General features: G+C 44.9%; 1 protein-coding gene across 10 annotated transcripts in view; it reads left to right on the top strand.

Annotated features, from left to right (window-relative positions):
* Positions 1 to 26,359, top strand: part of KIAA1549L (KIAA1549 like) — a 261,414-nt gene that overhangs the window by 149,196 nt on the left and 85,859 nt on the right. For all 10 annotated transcript variants that reach the window (XM_059139243.1, XM_059139252.1, XM_059139261.1 and 7 more), the window contains 6 exons: positions 2,136 to 2,355; positions 3,391 to 3,524; positions 9,994 to 10,156; positions 11,704 to 11,763; positions 17,814 to 17,965; positions 23,179 to 23,350. In XM_059139243.1, coding sequence (XP_058995226.1) covers positions 2,136 to 2,355; positions 3,391 to 3,524; positions 9,994 to 10,156; positions 11,704 to 11,763; positions 17,814 to 17,965; positions 23,179 to 23,350 — 901 coding nt within the window. The remainder of the gene's footprint in view (positions 1 to 2,135; positions 2,356 to 3,390; positions 3,525 to 9,993; positions 10,157 to 11,703; positions 11,764 to 17,813; positions 17,966 to 23,178; positions 23,351 to 26,359) is intronic.

Consider the following 26,359-nt stretch of genomic DNA (forward strand, 5'->3'; position numbering starts at 1 on the left):
TTATCCCATTGTTTAGGGAAAGTATTTGCTATTGTTAAGTCTAATTCTCAAGAAACTGTCCATTGCTTTCCCCTTCATCTTCCTCAGCATTGTAAATGGTGATTTGTTTCTGGACATTTATTTTTTTTTTAAAGATTTTATTTATTTATTTGACAGAGAGAGACACATCACAAGCAGGCAGACAGGGAGCCTGATATGGGGCTCGATCCCAGGACCCTGAGATCATGACCTGAGCCAAAGGCAGCGGCTTAACCCACTGAGCCACCCAGGTGCCCCTATTTCTGGACATTTAAAAATTATTGTAAATTGAGTCCAACTTTGTTTCAATAGCCAGCAGCAGACAGGGGAATAAAACATTTTTCCCCCAAACACTTTAATGCCAGGTACTATTTAACAACTGTCAGCTGATTCCCATGGCATAGCCAAGGGATGGAACCCTCACTTTGCACTCTTTGGGATTGATGCCAAGTTTTAAAGCCCTAAATGTGATTGGCAGTTGGTGGATGGCGCTTTCCACCACTTAGAAATAGCAGTCCAGCTTTTTCCCCCCTGAGGCTTGTCTTGCAGCTGGCATTCGGCTTCATGGTCTCCACAACCACACCGAGGACTAGAAATGAGGTTTGCTACATAGTTTATTAGTCATTGTCAATCTCTTTCTGTTGGGGCAGGGGAGGATGGGGAGGAACAGAGAGAAAGGGAGAGAATCTCAAGCAGACTCCATGCTGAGCAGGGAGCCTGGCACAGGGCTGGATCCCAGGACCCTGAGATCATGATCTGAGCCAAAACCAAGAGTCAGATGCTCAGCTGACTGAGCCACCTGGGCTTCTCTGTCAATCCCTTTTGTATAACTCTGAGAGAAAACAAAGACAGACAGACAGACAGACAGAGAGAAAGAAAGAGAAAGAAAGAAAGAAAGAAAGAAAGAAACTCATCTCATGAAAAGCATCTGTGGTTTCTGCACCAGAAACTACTTGAAAGTTGAAAATGTGAGTATTTCTGTTTGGTCACCTGACATGTAATTTTCAAACTTAGTTGTTTGCAAACTACCTTCAGTGTTTATCTTCTCTGCATTTCATCGCAGACCACTGTCACAATTAGTTATGAATTCATTTTTTAAAAATCAGCCCATTTAAAAAAAAAACTTTTGAAAGGATGTTTGATATTACTGGTGGAACTCGGGATCATTTGCCACAAATAAAAGGTAATCATAAAAATGAGAGTAATGGTAATAACTTGGTAAATGCAAGCTAGACATTATTGCTTGAGGAAGGCTCTAAGGCTGATGTCCCCCATGTCTTTTTGATTCAACATATGATTAGCCAGCATTAGAGAGGTACTATAAATAAATAATCCCCAAGCTGAGACTTGCTCCTCAAGGTCATTAGGATTGGAGCGGGGAGTCACTTTCTTAACCACTTTCCTAGTCATTTTCTCTCAAATAAAGAAATAAATCTTAAAAAAAAAAAAAAAACACTAAGAAAGCAAAATGAAATAATAAAATCTAAAGCCTCAAAATTTTCCATTTGGGTCAGAAAGAACTCAGCGCATCAGTGTCTCTTAGGACTCAGTTTTAAGAGAGATTGTCCTCAGTCTGTCCCCATCCTCACCTAGGTCCTGAGCCAACTTACGAGCCAGGAATGGACTGAAGTCTGAGTAGTTCTTCTCTTAGCTTTTAGAAAGAGGAATTCACCTCATTGACTACCTAATACCTGTCCTAAAGAAGCCCTCACTTCATCTATCACTTCTGCCTTTTAATTTTCGTAAGTGATAAGAGAGCTGTTTTTCCGAGCTTTTCGTCTCTGGAAATCTCTTTTGCCTGCCATCTTCTCTCTGCCTTCTTGGGTGACCATTGGTCTTCACAGGATTATACTGAGGCATTTAAGGAATCAACAAAATCCCCTCAGGTTTAATTCAATCCCATGTAGGTTGGAAATAAATTATGTTTTGTTTTATTCTGATGTTTTGAGACTTACCAGTCCACATACGCTTCATAGGATTATTAGAATGTTTGTTGAATAAGAACAACTTGTTCCCCAGCCATGCTAAACAACAATGGTGGATCTAAGAAATACCAAGAAGACCTTAAAGTACTGTGGAAATTAACACCGAGTCCTGTGGGTCTGTTTGTTTTGTAGGTGGACATTCTGGAACATTCTCATAACATCACTGTGGGTTATTATGCTACCAAAGGGAGGCTGGTGTACTTGCCTGCTGTGGTGATCGAAATGCTGGGTGTTTACGGGGTCAGCAACGTCACCGCAGATCTGAAGCAGCATACCCCAAACTTGCAGTCGGTGGCAGTCCTTGCTTCCTCATGGAATCCCCAGCCTGCAGGCTACTTCCAGCTGAGAACAGGCAAGTACCTCAGAGAGAAAGGATTCCCCTCCATTCTGGAATCAGGGGCAGTATCAAGAGGACACCTGTTGGGACGCCTGGGTGGCTCAGTTGGTTAAGCAGCTGCCTTCGGCCCAGGTCATGATCCCAGCGTCCTGGGATCGAGTCCCACATCGGGCTCCTTGCTCAGCAGGGAGCCTACTTCTCCCTCTGCCTCTGCCTGTGCTCGCTCTCTCCCCCCCTCTCTCTCTGATAAATAAATAAAATCTTAAAAAAAAAAAAAAAAAGAGGACACCTGTTTAAAGACTCCTGTACTAGCTGTTCTGTCATTTCTTAAAGTCCGATGTACTTTCCTCAAAGGGCCCTGCTGAGGAACTGTCCGAGTTCCTTGCACATAAACTTAAACTTCCCAACCCTGGATTTATTAGAAATAGTCCTTTGCGGGAGCCTCCCTTCTCAGTTTATATAATTTGTACTTTATGAGCAGCAAGCACCATAGTTTTCATTCTTTTCTGTATTACCTTTGAATAGCAGTTAAGACCTGAACATCCATAAGATCGATGCTTCGGAGCAGCATGTCCCAGATGCCCCCGAATCAGAGTCTCTGAGCTTAGGTCTTGGAATCTTTTTCTCAAGCTCCCTCGTGATTCTGATCCGGTGACTGGCAAACCACGAGAGTGGGGAAACCATTGAAATTCAAAGACTTGACCAGTTTAGTGATGCTGATCAGCTGACTTTTCTCCCCCCTCCAAAGAAATAGAAGGCGTGGTCTCTCTTTGATTTGTATCATTCTTGGAGCAGATATCTGCATGGTCCAACCAAATGATCCCCAAATCTTTCCCATCAGAGGGGACCTTAGGTTTGATCGTGCTTTTGATTCTTCTCTATTATAAGTCATTTTAAGGCTCACTTCCAACGCTACAACCAAACCTTGTCTGTCCTTATTTGCCCGATTTCTTGGATGTAAAATCGGGCTGTTTTATGTGATGACCGCGGTGAGGTCCAAGACCAAGACACAGAGATCTGGTGAGTGCTGACCCGTTACTCTGGTTCTAGTGTTGCAATTCGTGAGCCAGTCCGACAACATCCAGTCCTGCAAGTTTGCTCAGACGATGGAGCAGCGGCTGCAGAAGGCCTTCCAGGATGCTGAGAGGAAAGTCCTGAATACCAAAAGCAACTTGACCATTCAGGTGAGAAGGAGGGCGCGTCAACGGTGTAGTTGACAGACGCCAAGCGTAACGCGAATGTTGGCAAGAGGTGACTTGGTCTCCTGTTTCAAAGCTGTCTGGTGTAAATGTAATTCTGTATTTAGGGCAGGGGGTATAGACAGGAGGAGGTGCCACTCTGGGGCCCCCTGAGTCGAGTCAGTCCCAGCACTGATAAGGATGTCTGCGGTATGGCTGTGACAAGAGGAATGCTGTTAGCTCTATAACCTGCTATGGTTTGGGATTTTATATCTATTTTCCCAGGAGAAGCTTCCTCAGGCCTCCCTGATACATTTGTTATTTTGTTTTATTTTGTATTGTCTGTTTGTTGAGACAGAGAGAGTGGGGACACATGAGTCAGGCGGAGGGGCAGAGGGAGTGGGGGAGGGAATCCCAAGCAGGGCTCCATTTTCATTGCAGAGCTGGACACGGGGCTCCGTCTCACGACCCTGAGATCATGACCTGAGCCAAAATCAAGAATCAGATGTTTAACTGACTGAGCCCCCCAGACTTCCCAATATATTTACTACTTTAAAAACTGAACTCGATATACCTTATACGATATAGTCTCATAAAATAAGTCAGATGTCTCCTAAAATGAGTTGATTCTGAGTAGCTAATGCATCAAGTTTTGCCTATCCTGTGATTTGCTTTGAGTTATTTTCCAGACATCCATATGAACAATCACCTTAGTTTAAATAAATACACATACATATACATGTGCATTTTAAGTTTGGGGCTCACCATATGCCAGGACTGTGCTAGGTGTTTTACAAATATTTTGCTACATAAAACTCAAGACATCCTTCTGAAGTATTATTATCACCATTTCACAGAAGATAGAACTGAAAGTCTAAGAAACTTCCAGAAAGTCACACAGTTGGTAAAGAAGGAAACAAGGACTTGAGTCAAAGCCCATAATCTTACCCACTGTGCTATAGTATGGAATGTTTGGCAAACACATGAATTTTTCCCAGGAAAATCCCACTACTGGCATACTATATTTCAGTTTCCTGGACTTACAGTAGGCATGCCACCAAAAACTTTTTTCAGACCCACTTTCTTGCAATTATGTAACTAACACCTTTTTTTTTTTTTTTAAATAAACTCCATACCCAACATAGAGCCCAGTGTAGGGCTTGAACTCTCAGATTAATACCTGAGCTGAGATCGAGTCAGACAGTTGACTGAGCCACACATGGCCCAAGACAGATTCTATTTAATGATATTCATCCAACCCTCAAATCTCTCTGATTAACTGTACAACCCAATGTCTCTGTTTTTACTGAACTAAATCCTTTGCAATGAAACCCAGTAGTTTTGAAATGGACAGTTAGCATAAGCAAATTATCAGCAAAGCCAATATGATGTGGAAAGCACACAATTTAATTTGAACAAGCAGCTTTCCTTTTCTAGATTTATCCAAAGTCTATGTGGAAGTATCTCATTATGATTTGGCTCATATTAGATTAAGATCTAAAAAACGTGTCACCAACATAAGATTTATATAAGAAGTATGACTCAGCTCCCTTGTGGGAGATCTTTTCTTTCTAATTGGATTTGTGATCCTCACAGGTGCATGATTCTGGCTCGGGCTTGGCATTCTCTGATCGTTTTCAGGAAGCAAAGACCCACTGAGCACCTGCTATTCATTCAGGCACTGGGAGAGACACCGAGATAAACAAGTTGCCTTTGGCCTTAAGAACACTTTCTCTGTGTTCTATGATAGTCATGGGCCACGAGATGAAACTTTGTAAAGCAAATAACCGAGTGTCTTTGGAAAAGACTGTAACAGACCCTTTGAAAACTGTGTCTAAATAGATTTAAATGTTCTTGAACATTTCAGCAGCTCTCGAAATGAATGGATAATTGGGTGAATTATTTCATTAACCTTGTTTTGCTTTTTCCCATGGCTGACAGGAAGCCCAGGAGGAGTTTGTTGCCTGGATTTTGGAACCCTCTAGGCCCATATATGTAGCTACATGTTAACCATCCCCCTGGGCTTATTCTAGAACCTGGTTGAGTAATTAATAACTTACCATTTTTTTTTGTATTAAGTATAATTTGGGGGACATGTTGGGATTCTTTCTGACCATATAAATATTTAATTTACTCAGAGAGTTGATGAAAAAGTAACTTAAAAAAACTTGTATGGCATTGGTATTAGGAGCTAGATTACAGTAGACCGAATTAGGACCTTTTTGGTTATGAATGACAGAATCCAAGCATATAAGACTTAACTAAAAAGAAGTAATTGACTCCTATAACTAAAAGGTTCGAACCCTATTTTCTTCAGGCCCAGTTTGATCCAGGTGCTTATATGATCTCTTCCAGAAATTCTCTCTTTGTCACTTGGCCTTGCCCTGGGCTGGCATCGTCTTCCGGCCCAATGGGGTGGCCCCTGACACGTTCAGGTTTATCTCATCCTTATTGCTCACAGTCTACGGGAACCAAAGTGCTTTTTTTGGTGGCATTCCAGTAAAAATCCTGGGATTAGCTCTCAGTGGACCCATGTGGACTGTGTGCCCATTTCTGGAGTAGTAACTGTGGTCAAGGGGATAAAATGTCCCAATCAACCAGGCCTGACTATTCCCACTCCTGGAACCTGGGTGGGGCAGCCCCACTCAAACAAAGCCCATGAACCCATCTGGAGAGAAGAGGTGTTTCCCTGAGGAAATCTCCTTCATAGAGGAAAGGAGAATGGATTCTGTGCAGGCAGAACAACAGCCTTCCATTCTAGCAGCCTTTTTTAGGTCTCATTAGCTAAATGAATGTGGCATAATGAGTGAGAAGTAAAAGAAAAGATCAGAAGCCACAGGAGCCTAAGAGTAAAGGGGTAGTAGGACAGTGCCCTCTGTAGGGGCTGCTTTACTGGGGACAGGGCATGACTTTCAGGGAATACTGAGATGACCTTGGTCTCAGGCCTGTGAACCTCTTATTGATGAAACTAGTGTTAAATAGTCACCAAGACTGGTCACGCTTTTCTTCGGTATATAAAAAAAAAAAAAATGAGACTATTAAAACCAAGGAAAAAAAAGGGTCACTCTGTGTTCATGAATTGGAAGACTCGATTTTGTTAAGATGTCAGTACTGTCAAGAGCGATCTACAGATTCTGTGTGATCCCTACCAAAATCTCGGTGATTTTTTTTTAATGCGGAGATGGAAGAATCCATCCTAGAATTCATATGGAATCTCAAGGAACCAAGAGTAGCCAAAACAATCTTGAAAAAGAAAAGTATAGTCAGAGGTTTCATGCTTTCTGATTTCAAAACTTATTACAGAGCTACAGTAATCAGAACCGTGTGGTAGTGACATAAAGACAGACATATAGACATGGAACAGAAGAGAGAATGCAAGCATAGATCTTTGCATATATGGTCAAATGATTTTTGACAAGGGTGTCAGGACCAGTCCATGGGGAAAAGACAGTCTTTTCAACCAATGGTATTAGAAAACTGGATAGCCACATATAAAAGAAGAAACTGGACCTTTATCTAATACCATATACAAAAATTAACTTCAAAGTGGATCAAAGACCTAAACATGAGAGCAAGAACTATAGGACTCTTTAAAAGAAAACAGAGGAAAAAACTTCATGGTACTGAATTTGGCTAAGATTTCCTGTATAGGACACCAAAAGTATAGGCAACAAAAGAAAACATAGATAAATTGCACTTCACCAAAATTGAACACCTCTGTGGATCAAAGGGTACAACTGACGATTAAAAGACAAGTCACAGATCGGGAAAAAATAATTGCCGATTGTATGTTGGATAGGGGACTAATATCTATAATATATAAAGAACCCGTACAACTTAAAAATGTAAAAACAACCCCATAAAGAAATGAGCCAAGAGCTTAAATAGACATTTCTCCAAAGATCTGTAGATGATCAATGAGTGCACGAAAAAGATGCTTTCTGTGACTTATCATGAGAGAAATGCAAATCAAAACCATGAGATGCCACTCTGCATCTATAGGATGGCTATTATAAAAAAAAAGAATAACGAGAATTGGTAAGAGTGTGGACCAACTGGAACTCTGGACACTGCTGGCAAGCATCTCAAATGATGTAGCTCTGTGGAAAATGGTATCATGGTTCCTTAAAAAATTAAACAGGATCTAGCAATTCTGCTTCTTCTGGGTATATACTCCAAAGAATCAAAAGCAGGGACTCGACCATATTTGTAGACTTATATTCATAGCTGCATTATTCACATGAGCCAAAAGGTGGAAGCAACCCCAGCGTCCATCCATGGATGAATGGATAAGAAATGTCTTATATCCGTATGACGGGATGTTCTTCATCTCTAAAAAGGAAGGAAATACCCATGCTAGAACCTGGACGAACCTGGGGGACATTATGCAGAGTGAAATAAGCCAGTCGCAAAGAGACAAATACTGTAGGATTCCACTCGTAAGAGGTGTTCAATTTTGTCAAATTAATAGAGACACAAAATAGAGACAAAAGTAGAATTTTGTCAAATTAATAGAGACACAAAGGTGGCTTTCGGGGGCTGGGAGAGGAAGCAATGGAGAGTTGTTTAATAGGTACAGAGTTTCAGTTTGGGAAGATGAAAAGTTCTGGAGATGGATGGGGACGATGGTGGCACAACCCCGTCATTGTGTGTAGTGCCACTGAGCTGTGTACTTAAAATGGTTAACGGGATGAAATTTATGTGTATTTTGCCACAATTTTTTTTTAAGTTACAATTTACCTGATTGAGTGTATATGTGTAGAGGTATCTATACTGCAAATTCTGTGGGCTTCCTTGGGATCCAGTGAGACTTAAGTTTTGTTGAAAAGCAAAAAATAGAATGTTCACGCTAGAGATAATGGTTGAAAAGTTATTTTAGTTATGATTTTCGCAGATGGCAGTATGGAGAGGTCTTTTGAATTGTTCAGAAAGAAGCACCTTTCTTTTGGCTCCCTGGGAAAGAGAGGCATGAGTACTTGTGGCTCAACCACTTTCCCAAAATACTTCCAGAGAGGAGAGAAAGAGTTGACCGGAAGTGTTGACTCAGTGTATCCTAAATCATGGGACTATAGGCTCTGTGGTAGAGAATTAAATAGAAACTTCCACTTATGGGGAGAAGTGGGAAAGAATGTGAAGAAGCTATTCTTGACAGTCGTCTTAAAAATAGCAGTTAAAAGGAAAGTTGCAGGGGTATTTATGTCTGATGTGTAAAGTTTTGGTAAAGACAGGATTTCAGTCAGCTCCCTATGGGAAGAGGGGGCACACTCAGATGAAGGTAATTTGACAAAAGTCTAATAAAAGGTACCCTGTGCAGAAGTGTGGGCAGGCTCTAGGGAAACCATGGGGTGAGTGCAGTACCAGAGGCTGTAAGTGTTGGGGCCTGACAAGGTGAGGAGAGGGAGCAGTTATAGGAAGCCAGAGGCCAGAGTTCCCCTACAGGAGCCAGGCTGTGGGGAGGGAGTCCCCGACCCTGGTTCTCAGACCTCACTCTCCTCCCTCTGTCCCATATCTGCCCGAGCTCCTTTTAGCTGAAGCCCGAGGGAAAGGAGCCCACTGAGGTGGTCCATAAGGGTCTGTCTCTGGGGGTCTGGAACAGAACACAGGTGGGAGGGTGGCGGGCGAATCTGGAAGGGGGAGGTGCAGACACCAGGATAGAAGCCCACACTGTCTCACCCAATCAAATGACTTCCTACTGCATCTGTTTTTCGAATCTCATCTGTGGGATATTTTTGTCCATACATTGACCCAGAAAACAGCATTTTCCTGTAACTGAAAAACTGACTTCGACAAAATTCGAGAAGAAAACCACACCATCTCGTAGTAATATTTACATATTCTATATTGAATTTAATAGGTCGCAGGAAATGTAATCACTCTCTAAAGAGGCTATTTTATATTTCTGAATTCCTTTTGGAATCAGGTTTTAATCACTCTGTCTGTTCCCTAAGCTGGTGATCAGCTGTGTAGGAACTTAAAGATTTCCCCCAGAATCTAACTCGGGCTTTCTCTGAGCAGTTGAGCCCTCTTAGATGTAACATTTCTATGCTCTATTTTGTATTTTCAGAACCATAAAAGTAACCTGAGGCTCTGTAGCCCCTGGAAAAGATACACACACCCGTTAAAACCTGAAGTCAGACTGCCTGGTTTCGAATCCTGGCTACATCACTTATTATCTGTGTGATTGGGGGCGAGTCTCTTGATCATTCTGGGCCTCAGTTTCCTCCTCTGTAAAATGGAGTCCTAACTGGATACCCCTCACAGGGCTGTGGTGAGCCTTGAATGAGTGCATGAGCCCGAGGCCCGACATGCAGAGAGTAACCATAAATGATGAGTGTTGTTATTCTTGTCTCTTCCTTGCTCTTTTGCCCCTCCCTTTCATTTCCCCCCCTCAACTTCTGCCTAAATTTCTCCCACGGCCTCATGAAACAGACCCTCATCTTATGGGGCGTGTCTCCCTCCCCTTCCCTCCATTCAGATGGTGAGCACATCCAACGCCTCCCAGACAGTCACTTTGGTGTATGTGGTCGGCAATCGGAGCTCCTTCCTCAACGGCACGGTCGCCAGCAGCCTCCTCCGCCAGCTCTCGGCTGAGCTGGTTGGGTTCTACCTCACCTACCCGCCGCTCACCATTGCCGAACGTGAGTATGCCCACACCACACCGGGACGCTGCCTTTCCCCTGAGACCCCAGGGTCCTTTCTCTGTTTAACAAACATCTATTGCACATACTAACTCTTTTATCATAAAATAACTGAAATTGGTGATAAACCAGGATTGAATTGATGACAAGTTTATTGCACATTGAAAGTAAGTCCTCGCTAGGCGCCTTTAGCTTTCATATATCTTCCGTCGTCGAATCCTCATAGAGCACCCTGTAAGGGGGTACAAAGTGAGCCCCACTTTGCAAAGGGGAAAACTGAAGTTCCAAGAGGTTCACGAAATGCTCACTCTCACGTAGCTAATGAGACATGGAACGTGGGGTTTGGACCCAAGCTGCTCGCCTTTGAACTGACAGTAACTGCCCCATAAGGCATCTGTCCCTGTGGCAATCTGGGTTGCGATGGTTTCCCCCACTTCTGCCATCAGCAAATGTTGAACGGCCTTCGGCCCTTGCGCTGGCTGTAGGTATCACAACCCAGCTCATTTGCAATCAGCATCGTGACTTCGCTGCATGAATTCTTCATAGTCAGTCCCCTGGCCTGTCTTTCTCTGACGCTTCAGTTGCATAACCCTCATTACCGTGCAGCAGGCACAGACTCCAAAGACAACATGGCCTACATTATGTACCCAAACACTTACTTGGTAGCCAAAGGAAGTCAAGATTGGTGCTGTTAAATTCAATTGTTGATACATTTCTCAAGGTCACTGGTTACGGTTTGGTGTTTTTTTTAAGCACATATTAGCAAGATTGCTTCTATATCCTTCTGTGGTTACATTTGATACTGTGACTAAATAAAAGGGTGTGTGTGGATGTACCTAGCACAGAGTAGCCACTAAGAAATTTGTTTTGAATGTTTAATGGCAGGCTTTTGTGAATTTCCATATAGTAAGGAAAGATGAGTCTGGATTTTAGGGAAAGGTGATCTCAGGAAAGATGGCATTCATTATGTCACATGGCAGCCATGAAGAATTTATTTTCTTTCCTCTTGACATTCTGATAATTACAACTAAAATTTATTGAGCACTTACTAGGTGGCAGGCACTGCACTAAACCCTTTCCATGAATTAACTCTTATGGTCACCATACCTGCAAAAATATGGGACTTTTTGTCACAAACATTTGGCTAATAATCCACTTAGTCCTTAACACTGGAAAAATCCATTCAAGAGATGATCATTCCTAAAAACATTAGTGATGGTTGGGAAATTTTCACAAAGAAAGTCAGAATTACTTCTAGCTGTGAGTCTTGATAATGAAGACATTCCACTTGAGAAGCTTTTGATGGAAAAAAAGAGAACAGAAATCCACAAACCCTAGAAAACTCTTCATCTGAAAGTTAGCCTTTTACTGAGTGTTTTACTTTTCAAAACAGTAAGATAGTGTTGGCCTGCATGTCCTGGAGTTCCCTGAGAATGTTAAAGCCAAATTTAGCTATTTGATATTTTGTCACCTGTGTCCACTTTTCTTAATAATATTTGCATATAAAACCTGTGAAACTAATTTGGTGTGTTTCTTCTTCATTTTAGCGCTGGAATATCCTAACCTTGATATATCAGAAACAACCAGAGACTATTGGGTAATTACAGGTAATCTCTTATTTTATTCTCCTTCCCCCCTATCAGGTTGTTTTGTTTTGTTTTGTTTTGTTTTGTTTTTAAACTGCATGTCAGAAGAAGACACCAAAATTTTAAAAATAGTAATTATTATAGTTATAATAATTAAAACTGCATGCTATTCAGTGATAGGTTCAGCAGCTTTTCTTTGGTCCTGTTTTATGTCAAGGAATTACTTCCATGGAGCCAGAAGTGGGTAAATAAGGCTAAGAAAAGATATCACTGAAGGTGAATCTTATTAGATAAACATTCGAAACAGCAACCTATAAAGTCCACTGGCATCCTCTTTGCAAAATGTAGACCAATCAGAAGGTATGGCGGTAACCTGTGGATGTCTGGGGTATGTCCATGGGAATGGTTGTTTACTTAAAGATGGTAGGCCTTTCCACACTGCCCTACAAAACCCCAGTGAGAGGTAGAGGAATGCCGGGCATGCACTTCTCTCTTTCCCCTGGCACACGCCCCACACCTACACTAGTCCTGGTGGAGCCCAGGCGTGTCCTGACAGCGAGGGCGGATGGAAGTAGAGGGTGTTTGGGTGACATTTTCTTTTTCTCCTTGACATTTGCCAGCTGAGCTTTACGAAACAGCAAAAAAAAGTTCTTGTTTGTGTTTTTCCAAAGCCAGACAGTTGCTCTCAAAATCTTACAGAAACAAGCGTTGGGAGCAGAGAAGACAGATGCTGGTGGGGGAAGTGACCAGCCCAGCTGTCCATGGCAGTGGAGGGTGGAGGGGAGGGTATTAGCTTGGTGGGGCTGCCGTAACAAAGTACCACAGACTTTTGGGGCTTCAGAAGCAGGAATTTATTTTCTCATCATTCTGGAGGCTGGAAGTCTGACAGCAAAGCATCAGCATGCTTGGTTTCTTCTGAAGTCTCTCTCCTTGGCTTGTAGATGGCCGTCTTTCCTCTACGTCTTCCCTCTGTGTGCGTCTATGTCCTAACCTCCTCTTCTAGTAAGGACACCTGGTATACTGGATTAGGGCCCACCCGTAGGAGCTTATTTTACCCTAATCACCTCTTTTAGGGCTTTGTCTCCAAATACAGTCCCATTCTGTGGTACACGGAGTTAGGTCTTGAATCTATGCGTTGTGGGAGGATACAATTGAACCCATAAAAAAGAGGGAGGAAGATCCTACAAGTCATGGAGGGTGTGCCTGGAAACCTCACTCCCATCAACCCTGCCCCATCCCCTCTCTCACGTGCTGTCCCAAACAGCAATAGCTAGGGTGCTGCCTAGATTCCTACCAAAGGAGCCCACCCACTGCTCAGGGAGGCCTGCTCAAGACCGCTCTGAACCCGCAGAAAATTGCATTTCTTTCTCCCCCACAGAACTATGGCTATGCAGAGATTATTTTTACCTACTAAGAAGGGAAACTAAAGAAATGTGTTTTAAAAGGGAAAAAGGGGCACCTGGTTGGCCCAGTCAGTTAAGTGTCCTTCTGACTCTTGGTTTTGGCTCAGGTCATGATCTCAAGGTCCTGAAGTCAAGCCCTGCATTGGGCTCGGACCTGGGCATTGAATCAGCTTGAGATTCTCTCTCTCTGCCTCTGCTCCTCTGACCCCTTCCCCAGTCCCCTGATGCTCTCAAAAGAAAGAAAGAAAAGAAAAAAAAAGAAAGAAGGAAAAGAGAGGAAAGAAGGAAACGAAAGAAAGGAAAAACCCAGAGTTTATGCCCAAGAGGGAGATGCAGTTTTGAAACAGCAGGTTATATAACACTTCCAAAATCATGTTTCCTCCACCAGGAACACTGCTTTTTAACTTTGCAGATGTCTCTGCTTCTGTGAACTGTGAGGTTTCCATTAAATGGCAACACACCTGCCCTTAAACACAGGCTGTCCTTACAACCTCCCTGTGTACCTGGGTCTCGTCCTGCCTCTGTTTTAATGACATAACCTTCACGAAGTCATCCTGGGACGTCACCTTTGCCCACCTGCCAATGTAGTGCTGGTGATCAGAGTGAACAGTGGCCCCTGCCACCATGTTTGGGGCTAGTTGTGTCAGTGCCGGCAGAAGGGGCTAGAAGCAGTCTCAGCATGACCCTCCTTCCTTCCCTTGGGCTCAGGACCCACTTGCTACATTCATGGCAGCCACCTCTGGCCTTTGACCATCATTTACAGAACGGGTAGGAGTTAGGACCCGAGAGGAAGATAGCCTTGTTCATCCAGCTGTGAGGCACAGCTCCTGAACAGTGGCCCACTACCCTTGGCTCCCAGAAGTCCCAGACATGGGCACTCTGTCTTCTGCTCATTGCCGACAGCTCAGCGGATGGGGAGCAACTGTCCTTGCTGTTGTTGGTATTATGAAATGACGTGTTTCCACCTGCTTTCCCACTAAACTGATATTAAATGTGTTTTGAGGAGCCTGGGTGACTCAGTCAGGTCAGCATCCAACTCTTGGTTTTGGCTCAGGTCATGATCTCAGGGTCCTAAGATCAAGCCCCACATCGAGCTCCGTGCTCAGCATGGAATCTGCTTGGGATTCTCTACCTCTCTCTCTGCCCCTTCCCGTGCTCATGTGCATGCTCTCTCTCTCTCTAAAACAAATAAAATCTTTTAAAAATATATATGTTTTTGCCCTCTGTACACTTCTCCCCCTTCGGAGCGTGGGTCCCTCACTGGTGGAAAAGCAGTGGCTTAGTTAGGGCACTTCCTATGGCCCCCTCTGCTGTGCATGGATCTTGTGGTCAGGGCTGTATGGAGGAGGCAGGATAGTGACACAGACTTAATGCTGCTGCCTCACAGAGGTCAGAGCTCATCTTAGACTTGTCCACTGGTCTTTAGTGCACCAACAGACTCAGAATATCCCAGACCCAGCAGTCTCGGGATTTCTTCCAGTCTCAGCCCTGCTGCGGCTAACCTAGTGTGTCCTTGAGCAGGTCACTCAGGCCCTCTGGATGTCACGCTGTCCCCTGTGGAGTGAGAAGATAGGAGCTGAGCATTCTGGTTCTTTTCACTCTGAATGTGTGGGATTCAATGACACATAAAACAATTCAGCTTCAATATAGGCAGCTGAACCAGGCCGTGCCGACTATTGGAAGTTTAGAGCCCAGTGCAGTCGTCAATAAAGAAGGACTAACAGACCAGTGATGTAACAGCCCCTGAATCTTCTGGAGAGCTCCCATGTTCACAGTTGGGGACTTGCCCGCCTCCTGTAAGGCCGAGTCAGTGGTGGCTAAGTGTGGGTGCCCAGGGCCTCCAGCTGATGTACTGAAGCGTGTTGTCTTCCTGGGCACCTGGGCCAGCATCCAAACTCCCCTCCTGCTTCTGGGCCACTCTGAGACACACACACACACACCCTTTTGAAACCCTTCTAGGTGGGCAGAGAGGCCTGGGAGCCCGAGGCCTGCTGAACTTCTCAGGGGAAAGGAAAGAAGCCACCATCTGGGAACATAGTTTTTTCTTCCTCTGGGAAAAAAAGTGTCTAACCAAGAAGGGGCACATTTGAGCAAACAGCAACAGCTAACATTTACGGGCATCATCTCAAGTGCTTTGTAGCTCTCTGCTCAAAGCATTGTTTCTAAGTATCTGTTCTCCTTAATGACACAATCAAGAATAGATTATGATCCCTGTGTTTTCAGGTGATGAACCAGGGTCCAGAGGAACTAAATGACTTGCTTGAGGGTACTCAGCAAGGGGGGAGCCAGGATGCAAAACCAGACCCCTGGCTCCAACCCTTAGTTCTTCTCCAGCTGCCTCCTAAGGAGGACACGTTCTCCTTGCAAACAGCGGTGAGGCACATGGGAACTGTCCAGCTGTAGGTTCCGTATAACTCTGTGGGAGGTTCCCATGGCCTCCTGCACCTTCCTGAAGGCTGTGGTTTGGTTTGGGTTTTGTTTTCCCTCAATTTAAAAAATTGGGGTAAAATACACATCACATGCAATTTACTGTTTTAACCACGTATAAGTGTACGGTTCAGTGGTATTAAGTACATTCACAGTGCCGGGTAGCCATCACCACTTCCTATTTCCAGAACTTTTTCATCACCTGGGGTCTTTGTCCCTTTCTTTGATGTCTGCCCTTGAGTCTTCACTGGGATTCCCTTAGAGTAACCCGTGATGATGCACTTTGACTGTCCTGTGTCCCCACTCTTGCTCTGGTCTGATAGTCAGGAGACACCAACTTAGAAGTCGTCCCTTGGGGTGCATCTGGGTGGCTCAGTTGGTTAACCATCTGACTCTTGATCTTAGCTCAGCTCTTGATCTCAGGGTTGTGAGTTCAAGCCCTGCGTTGGGCTCCACGCTGGGTGTAGAGCTGATTTTTTTTTTTTTAAGACTTTATTTGTCAGAAAGAGAGAGAGAGCACAAGCAGGAAGAGTGGCAGGCAAGGCAGAGAGAAGCAGGCTCCGCGATGAGCAAGGAGTCCCATGTGGGACTCGATCCCAGGACACTGGGATCATGACCCAAGCCAAAGGCAGCGGCCCAACCAACTGAGCTACCCAGGCATCCCTGGAGCGGATTTTAAAAAGAAAAAAAAAAAAAAGAGTAATCTTTCAGCAGTGGTTCTCTAATTTTACTAGAGGCATATCTTTGACGCTGCAGGAACGTGGCTCTCCTCTCTGGGGCCAGGAGGTAAGCTGGCCCTCCCCAGCCTAACAGCTGTGTCAGAGGGATTCTGAGGGTCCTCTCCGGGACTGGCCACAGAGCAGATGGTGCCGACCTGTCTTCTCTCTGTTTGCAAGAATTCTGCTGACAGACGAGCTGGGAGTCCCTCACAAGGGCCCTAGAAAGAGAGCTGCTTTATGCCCTCCATGGGGATTATTGGGCAATTGTGATTCTGAAGAAGTAATTTCGGAGACTCAGCTGTGGGTTTTACTTTTCTCTTGATCAGTTGCAGCGTCATCTTCTGGATCGCGGTGCTGCCCGGTGCTTGTTCTGGGCCTGCTCAGAACGTGTTCACGATGACAACTTGTGCTTTCTGTTCAGGCTATTTCCATATCCCTGTAGATGGGTGGTATGAATGGCCCTTGGCTGGACTGTGGTAGAATAAATTCTGTTAATGAAAAACCTTATATTATATCCCCAGCCTGTTGTAAGTTTGTGTCTCCTTAAAAAGATAAGAATTTTTTTTTTTTTTTTTAGCATTCTTGACTTCAGGGCTGACTGTGTTTGGAGACAATGTCTGTGTGTTTGGGGTGCCCTGCATTTCCCAGAGGACTTGGAGGAAGGACTGGGCTTTGGGGGTAGACGGCAAAAGGAAATCGTTCCTATAGGAAGTGACCTTTCAGTCCTGGGATGTTCCTGGTGTTCATGGGGGTCTCCTCCACGCATCCAGTAGCTGTTGCCTGGAGGCCCATCATTAACCCTTACCTTCCCAGAGAGCTCAGGGTATAGAGGAAACCCAGCCATGCAGGAGGGCTGGAAAGAGGAGTTTCATGTACTATCTGTGCACCAGGCATTGTGCTAAGCTGCTTTATACCTGAGAGGCTGTGGGTCACTTTTAGGGTGCATCCCCAAAGGACCCCCTAGAGGAGGGGGAGATGAGAACATGGAACAGGGTGGTTTGTCGAGATGTGAGGAACTGAGCTGCAGGCTGGAGCCCTGATGACTTCGCAAAGCTCCTGATGAAGTGAGGGTAGCCCTGAGCCAGGCCTTCTGAGTGGGGACCAGGGAAAGTTGCGATTAGTCATACCGCCGGCTAGGCTGTATTCCCATATGATCTAACAACACAGAACATCTTAAATAAGGTGTGGGTTCAGTACAACAGCATTAGGCGTGTCACAGCTCATGGAGGAGAGAGCCTGGGTTTTGCAGTTACATAAGTGTGGGTTTGAAGCCTGATGGCGCCCGTCACTAGCTACATGGTCTTCGACAAACCCTATAACCTTCCAGCGTCTGTAACATGAAAACAGTGATTCCTGCCTCCTGGGGCTGTCGTGAGGGTGAAACTGGGTAAGGATGGCCAAGCCCAACTCGAGATAGGGCCCATGGCCCTGCGTGGCTGGTGCAGACCCAGGGCTGGCCGCGGTTTCTGCATCAGCGCGGACTCTGTCCTCTGAGCTGCCCCTCTGCCTTCTGCCTCCACAGTGCTCCAGGGCGTGGACAATTCGCTGGTGGGCCTGCACAACCAGAGCTTTGCCCGGGTCATGGAGCAGCGCCTGGCCCAGCTCTTCATGATGTCCCAGCAACAAGGCCGGCGGTTCAAACGGGCCACCACCCTGGGAAGCTACACCGTACAGGTGGGTGTGGCCGGAGCCACTGCGCTCTTTTAATGGACATGCGGGAGCGTCCTGGGGCCAAGTAAACCATGCTGCGTGCAGAGGAGCAGGTCATCAACACGGCCCTTAGGTCTGGGGGATTCATGGTCACGACCATCAGAATTGGCGGTGGGAGGGTGAGAGTTAGCTACATTCCCCTGAATGTCTCCCTCCTAGGCTATAAGGTTTCAAAACAAATTCTGTACATGGGCACGTATTTATTAAACAAAAGTTACTGGGAAACAAGCACTGCTCCCCAACCTGTTCGGGAGACTGGATGGAATCCCAGACCTCGGGGCCATCCACTCCTGTGGGTGGCAGACACACAAACCAATTTTCCAGGGGCAGGATTCTGTGATCCTTAATTAGTCAGTTTCAACCAACAGAGCCCTCCACGTTCCTAACGGACAGGGGACCACACAGGGACTTAGGCAAGGGAGCCGTAGCCCAGGCACTACTGCCCGAATCCCCATCCCATCTCTACCGAATGCCAGCGGCCTTCCATACCACTGCTGCCCCTTTATCGAAGGGCCACTCTTGAGATCCAGAAGTCGGAAGTGGCTGGAAGTGCCTGGGAATTCATGAGCGGCGAGGGTGTGAATACGACAGACAGCCTTCTTGCTTCCTGGCTAGGGGAATTCCGAAATGTGCGTGTTCAGTGTCTGCCAGAGCCTTCCCATGGAGTTAAGCGTTAGCTACCCACTGTGGTAACTGGATTAATAATGTACCTCTCGCGAGTTCCCTGCCCCCCCCCCCATCACCTCCTGTCAGTCTGTGCCTCGCACCTCCCAGCTAATCTGTAAGCACTCGACTCTGAGTCTGCTTCAGAGGGAGCAGTCAGACTCCATGGCCATCCCAAGGTAGGAGCGCCAAGCTTCTTTAGATTCTGGATTCAGTTCAAGCCAGAGTGGAAGCATCTCTAGCCATGTTCTAGCGATCCTCAAATCTTGAATACCACTAATTTCACCTAAGCAGAGAATGGATGGCTAATGTTTGTTATGCTAATTAGCAAAGCTCCTGGAGCAAGGGGTCAGAGTCCAGAAACCGGGCTGGTGGCTGTGTGGGTTTCCTAATTGGAATCTAGCCTTCTGCCTCTGGAGTGTGAACTGGTGATTGGCTATTGCCCCATGGAGGGTGTAACTTAACCCAGACATACATACATATCACCCCATCTAAGAGGAAGCGTTTTAAAGGAAATTACAGCCATTACTCCAGTCTGTCTGCAGATCATGTCCCCAGGCAATTTTGAAAGTACAAAGAACTCATTTTCTGGAACACACTTCCCTGCCTGAGTGTAGCATCATGCCCCGGAGGGAGACTCTGGGTCCTCCATTCACAGCTGGTGAATCTGACCCCCTGTCCTATTACTTGTTGCTTTCTGTTAGAGTCTTTGCAATCTGTGACAGCCTGGGGCCAGGTAAAGCCAGGGTTAAGTTCTTGTGCCAGGTTATGATTTACCCTCTGTAGGGTCCATGTGAACCCTGTAATTCACGCTTCTCCAAATAACAGAAAGGAAACCTTTGGGACTCAGACAGCAAAATGGGATTTGCCTCAGCTGAAGGGAGAGAAAGAACAACCCTGTCATCCTGGTGTTATTTGTAAACCTAAGAAACATAACACATTCTACATGTCAACAAGAGACCAGCGAGGTAGTCTTTCCTCATTTCTTTTGAGTACTCGATGTGTGTGGCCCCATAGCTGCCCAGAAAGTCTGAGTGAAGTAAGGAGGGATTTATTTCTGCAAATCCCTAGTTTACAGAGGCCGTTAGATGACCTCACATGGCTCTTAGAGAAATCTTGGTAAGAAGAATTTGCTACGAAATTGAAATTGACATTGAGTGAAGTTATTAAATACTTGAATGCCCATTTACCTTCTAGCTTTCTATACAAACACTGACCTTCCCTCCTCTCCCAGAAGGGACAGGAAGGGCATGCCTGAATTTCCCAAATAAAACTCACTCTGCGCAGCTTTACATCATCCTTCCGCCCAGAGGCCTTTTTGCTGGGCTCAGATAATTTTAAAAGATGAGCCACTTTCATGAATATGGAAATGTATATGTCTAGAAAGTAAACATATTTCTCTAGTGAACATATCTGAAAAATTGAGTCTGAAGAAGAAATACATAGGACCAGTAAACATTTTTTTTTAATGTTTAACTCCATTTGCCATCAAAATAATGCAAATTTTAACCACAAGTTACCATTTTCACCTGTCAAAGATTTCTAATGGTACTATCCAGTGTTGGTGAGGTTGCAATGAAATGGGCACTTCCAAGCACAGTAAATGGATATGACATCTATGGCAAGTGAGCAATTTAGACGAGAGCCTCCTAGATGGTCATGAACTTACTCCTGGAAGTTCATTCTGAGGAGATAGGGGTGAACACAGAGATGAGAGAGTAGAACAGTGTTTCTCAGACAGTGTCCAGAAAAATGGTCCTATAAGGTGTCCTGGGGCAAAGGGGCTCTGTGGGCCCATTAATCTGGGCCAGGGTTCATCCTGTAGCCCCTTCTTGAAGATTCCCAAGGCCTACTGGCATGCCAAAAACTCTAGAAACACCTGCAGTAAAGAAACCCTTTAATTTTGTTCAGCGCACTGGTTTGTAAATTCAAGTGCCAATAAGAACCTTATTTTTAGGGGCACCTGGGTGGCTCAGTGGGTTAAGCCGCTGCCTTCGGCTCAGGTCATGATCTCAGGGTCCTGGGATCGAGTCCTGCGTCGGGCTCTCTGCTCAGCAGGGAGACTGCTTCCCTCTCTCTCTCTGCCTGCCTCTCTGCCTACTTGTGATCTCTCTCTGTCAAATAAATAAATAAAATCTTTAAAAAAAAAAAAAAAGAACCTTATTTTTAGTAATGCCTCTACTTCTCCAACATTTTATTATGAACATTTTTAAACACACAAAAGTGAAAAAATTATAGAACGAACACCAATAAAGTCACCATCTAGGTTCTACAATTAATAGCATGACTACATTACCTTTTAAGGTAACATACTATTTCCACACCATAGATCAGTTTGGACTGATCTAGAACTTCATATACATAAGTAAATTCCCTTTTGTGTGAAGCTTTTTTGACTCCAGTGGAGTGTTTTTTAGGTTCATGATGTTGTGTTATTCATGAGTTTATTCCTTTTCATCACTGAGTAACCTCCCCTTGTTTGAATATACTGCAGTTTGCTTACCCGTTTTTCTGCTGGGAGACCTCTAGACCTCTTCTAGTTTCCTGCTATTATAAACAAAGCTGCTATACACATTCTTCTACAAGTCTTTCTATGGCTATAGATTTTCATTTCTCTTAAGTGTGTAGGAGTAGAATTGCTAGTTCCTAGGATTGGTGTATGTTAGCTGACAAACTGCTAGACCTTTTCCCAAAGTTTACCATTTTCACTCCCGCCTACCAGATGTAGAGTTCCAGTTACTCCTCACACTCATCAACACTTGGTGTTGTCGGCCCTTATTTCAGTCATTCTGCTGGGGTTAGTGGTATCCTGTGGTTTTACTTTTAATTTCCCCATTAAGCATTTTGTGTATGCTCCTGGACTATTCAGCTAACCTTCCTTTGTGAAGCGTCTGGTCAGATTTTTTTAAAACCTACTTTTTATTGGGTTGTAGTAGTATCTTTTTTTAATTGTTATGTATAGCAGACATACACAGGAGTATCAAGTCATGTAGACTTCAAAGAACACTAATAAAAGGAAGCCACAACCCAAAACATAAGAACATTTCCCTTACCTTACCCCAGAAGACTTTTACGTGTCTTCTCTGATTATACATACTCCTTTCCTTTCTATCAGAGTTGAGTGTGCTTCTGAATTTTAAGTCATGCCTGTATTTTCTGTGAGGTTTAACCATCCATGTGTGTATATCCCTAAATACGACATCCTTTGGTTTTGCCTGTGTTTGAATTTTATATTCTGTGATTTGTTCCTTTTGCTCATTATCAGACTTTTGTATTCACCCATATTGATACAAATAGGCGTGGTATTTATACTACTCTATAATATTTCATTGTGTGACTATACCATAGCTTACTAATCCCTTCTACTGTTAGCTGCTTTCAAGTTTTCTTTTTGTTTTTGTTTTTTTGCTGATGTGACAATATTACTATAAACATTTCTGTAGTATTTTTTAACATCCTGTGAAGCTCATAATCTATAATATATACTTTGGAAAATGCTATACCATAATGTTTATCAGTTGTTAATTACAGTAGTGAAAACTTGATAACAAACCATTAAAAAATGTAGTGTTAATTGAGTTTATGAGGTATGCATGTAGTAGAACATTATGTAGATATAAAAATTTATGTTTTATATATTCATAATGATGATCAATTTGCCCCAAGACTGAAAAATGAGTAACAATTTAAGTGTTTGACAAAAAGTGATTTGTTAAATAAGTTTATGAGGTGAGCATTGCATAACCACTTGTGCTTTTGTTGCATTTAAGGTCACATAAGGATGCAAGGAAAAATAGCAATGTGTGATTCTATATAGGGAATAAGATAAGTAATTTTGTAAAATAATAAATAAAAGGTTTGTGTGGAAAAAAACAAAGAATAGAGGCACAGGCTCCAGAATAATGTAATTAGCTTGGGGTGGAGGGATTACAAATTGTTCTTATTTTATTTCACTTCTTGATGCTTTTCTGTGTTTTCAAATTTTCTGTAGTGAATATGTATCACTTGCACAGGGAGAAAAGGCGACAAAGGTTATTTTAGAAAAGGAACTTTAAGTCCTGCTTTTATCTGAGATCTTTTGAATTACAGACATATAAGTTCATTTTTCTTTCCTCCCTGGCAATTGCAGGAGTTTGAAATTAGCAATCTTGTTTGAGAATAACCTAACATGCCCTGAATTAATGTGCAGGCCTATTTCCAAATGAGGCCAGAGTTCTCTGGAGGCTGGAAGACATCACCGTTTCAGCGTTTTCTTCTCCAGTCTCAAGCTGTTCTTTCCAGATGTTCATATTTTCAAACCCTTTTTCTCCTCCCTTTCTCTCCCTCCAGCCATAGCAGGGCTTCTTGAGATGCTGGTGATAGGGAGGTACACAGAGGTTGATGTCTAAAATATATGTTGCGGGTCCTGGTAGCCACGGAAGGCTCCGGCAATCGGGAGAGAGCCTGCGGATCGCTCCGGTAATTGCAGGTTGGTTCAGGATGCCCTGTAAACATGGCCTCTCTTTTTCCAAAAGATGGTAAAGATGCAGCGGGTGCCAGGACCCAAGGACCCAGCGGAGCTGACTTACTACACCCTGTACAACGGGAAGCCTTTGCTGGGGACTGCAGCTGCCAAGATCCTGAGCACCATTGACTCCCAAAGGATGGCCTTGACCCTGCATCATGTTGTCCTTCTGCAAGCTGATCGTAAGGGGATAGTCTTCCCGTTCATTACTTGTAACACCATTAAATGTTTCCTGCAAATTACAGTGATGCCCCAAGCTAACATTAACGGACCCGGACCTAAACATATTTGTGTTGGAGAAGATTCTTAAATCAGTCAGCTATTTCCTGTGTTGTTTGAAGCTGTAGGTTTTGGGTGAGGGATATGTTTTGGGTATTAGGATGATGATAATGGTATTGCTTTGCCCCAAGTCCTACCCACTCTTTCTCCTAGATAAATCACGATGGCTGAGATTGTATTGTCTGCTGGTGAATTAAAGATAATTTGGTTCAATAAGCATTTACGGAGTCCTGCATGCACTGTGCTTGGTGCTGCCGGACATACAGAAGGGGGCAAGACCTGGTCGCTATCTTTAAGGAGCAGAGAAGGAGTGAATGCAGATACAAAGGAGCAGAATGCGGGAGAGTGCAGGGAGAAGGCGGAGGGATCCAGGGCTCAGGGGAGGGACAGTCTGCTCTGTGGGGCCACCCAGAAAGAATAAACAGAGAAAGCGCATGAGAAACGGTAGTTGCCCCCTCTGTGGCCGGCACTACGGCACTACGATTGCTGCCTTACAGAGCTTTCCTCACTTTCCCCTCTCACTGGGACAACCTCCTTCAGCTCCAAATCCCAGGTGTGGAACCGTAGGCTCAGGAAAGTTAGCCGACTGGCTCAACATCAAGAGAACTGGTCCTTGGTTCGTCAGGATATGAATCTGGATCTATCTGACCTCAAGTGTGTGTTTTCAACTGGGTTACACGCTAAGATTTCAGCAGCAGGAGAGGAAGGGTATATATTTCAGGAAGAGGGAGCTACAGGAGCAAAAGAAGGGAGGTGAGAAGTGCTGGGCATGCTTGAGGAACAAGGGGTCCAACTCGCCTGCCGAGCAGAAACTTGAGGAAGAGCTGATGAGCTCAGAAAGGGATATTGCTTGGGAGACTGGAGCCTTGGATGGTGGGAGAAGGAGATTGAGCATAACACGACGGGCTGTGGGGAGCTGTTGGATTTCTGGGCAGGGGACTTGCGTCAGTAGAACCACCTAGTATTTGCAGAGGTTAACCTGCCAGCAGGGTCCGGAATGAGAGGAGCAGGACTAGTGAGGAGGGTCTGTGGTGACCCAGGTGTTGGGGATGCAAACGAGGCCTACACAGAAAGTGAGGTGGATGGTGGTGACGAAGGTGAGAGAGCCCCGTGGTGGATGTTGTAGATTTGGCAGCCTGCTGAGCACCGGGCACGGAAGGTTGTCCTCTCCCATGGGTTTCCCAGCTGGTGTCCACACTCCTCAAGAACCTGGATCTTGGCTTGTGGTTTGCCTCTCATGCTCGTCTCCTGCCTTCATCCGGGTGAGTCCGGCTTCCTTGTTGGTGCGGAGTCACTTGTTGGTCCGCACACCCTCACAGACGCAGCTTTGCCTGAAACGATGGCCACCCTGTGCAATCTCGGCTTCTAAATGATGTCTTTAACCCAGAGTCTCCTCTTCTGTGCCTCTCTCCTTCCCTCCCTGTGGGTTCCGTCCCCACATCTGGTCAGGTCGGCAACTTGCTTCTTCGGTTTTGCTGCATCGTCTTTCTGTGAGTTCCCTGGGGTTCCATCCTCAGCTCTTTCTCCCTCTCCAGCTAGAGAACGAACTGTAGAGGACAGGAGTGAAAACCATGGCAAGCGCCCAGGAGAGAGGTGAAGGTATTTGAGGTAGAGATCAGAGAAGTGGATGGATTTAGGAGCTTCTGGGGGGGGACAGAGCTGATGGGGCAAGACAATGGATTCTGTGTGTGGCAGGAGGAGGTCCGGGTCAGAGGAATCAAACATGACTCCCAGATGTTTGCTTGAGTGCTGCTTGTGCTGTCATGTGTTGAGAGGCAGGAGAGAAAGTTTTATTGGAGTTGGAGCAAGAGTGGGGAGATGGAATTGGGAGTTCGATTTGGACATGTTAAAGTTGAGATGTCCGCGCAGACATCCACACAGAGCTCAGGAGCTAGAACCCTGGAGTCATCGACGCAGGTGACAGAGAGAGCTAAGCGAGCAGGTGAGATGAACCAGAAGAGCCATGAGTATAGGTGGGAGTCTACAAGAGGGAAGAACTAGAGCCCACAATGAGAAGTAGGAGCCAGGGAGGTGGGAAGAAGCCCGGAAGAGCACAAGGTCCAGAAATGAGCAAAGAAAGAAATGTCCCAGAAGGAAGTGGCTATAGTGTCAACTTCTATTCTTGAGAGGCAACGTACTATAAAGACAGAGGTGAACTGGATTGGGTAAAATTGGCAATAGTTGGTGACCTTGGTGGGAGTGGTTTCCTGGCGGATATGGTGCCATTTTCTCTTAATAGTTTTGAAGTTTTGAAATCAGCCAGCAATGTGAACCTGAGATCAACACCTTAAATGGAGAATTGTGGTGTTGAACAAACACCTCGTCCCTCTGAAGGGAGAGTGTTAACATTCTGTGTGTTCTAGTGTCTCTAAATCACTAGGGCCAGGGTGCAGTGCCCTGCGTGCAGTGCCCTGTGATGGAGAATGCGATGCCCCTTGCCCCTCCCATCACCTCTGAGTGGGCGACAGCAAACGTTACTGAATCGACCATGTTTCCGATGGAGGTTTTCACCTGCTCCACCTGATCTGAAAGGAGGCGCCGTTCACGGCAGTGATCCAGCCACTGGAGTGGGGAAGATTCTCCCCACAATGAGGCTGACCCAAGTGGGGACTGGTTTACCTTACCTGGCTGTCAGACATTGCCGCAAAAATGTCACTTTAAGAAAGCAATAGCCTGATCCTTTGGCAAAGGGGATTTGTGTTCATTCAGTCTTTCAACAAATATTTTTGAGAGCCTGCTATGTGCCTGGCACTCTCCCGGCCCTGGAGAGATAGCAGTGAACAAAGCAGACAAAACCCCTGCCCTCCAGAGTTTCCATTCCTGAATGGGCAGATCAAATAAGCAAAATAAGCAAATAAAATGTTAGATGCTCATAAGTGCTTTGGGAAAAAATGAAGCAGAGGAGGCCAGGG

This window comes from Mustela lutreola, chromosome 1, assembly GCF_030435805.1.
Source record: "Mustela lutreola isolate mMusLut2 chromosome 1, mMusLut2.pri, whole genome shotgun sequence".
Taxonomy (NCBI): Eukaryota; Metazoa; Chordata; class Mammalia; order Carnivora; family Mustelidae; genus Mustela; species Mustela lutreola.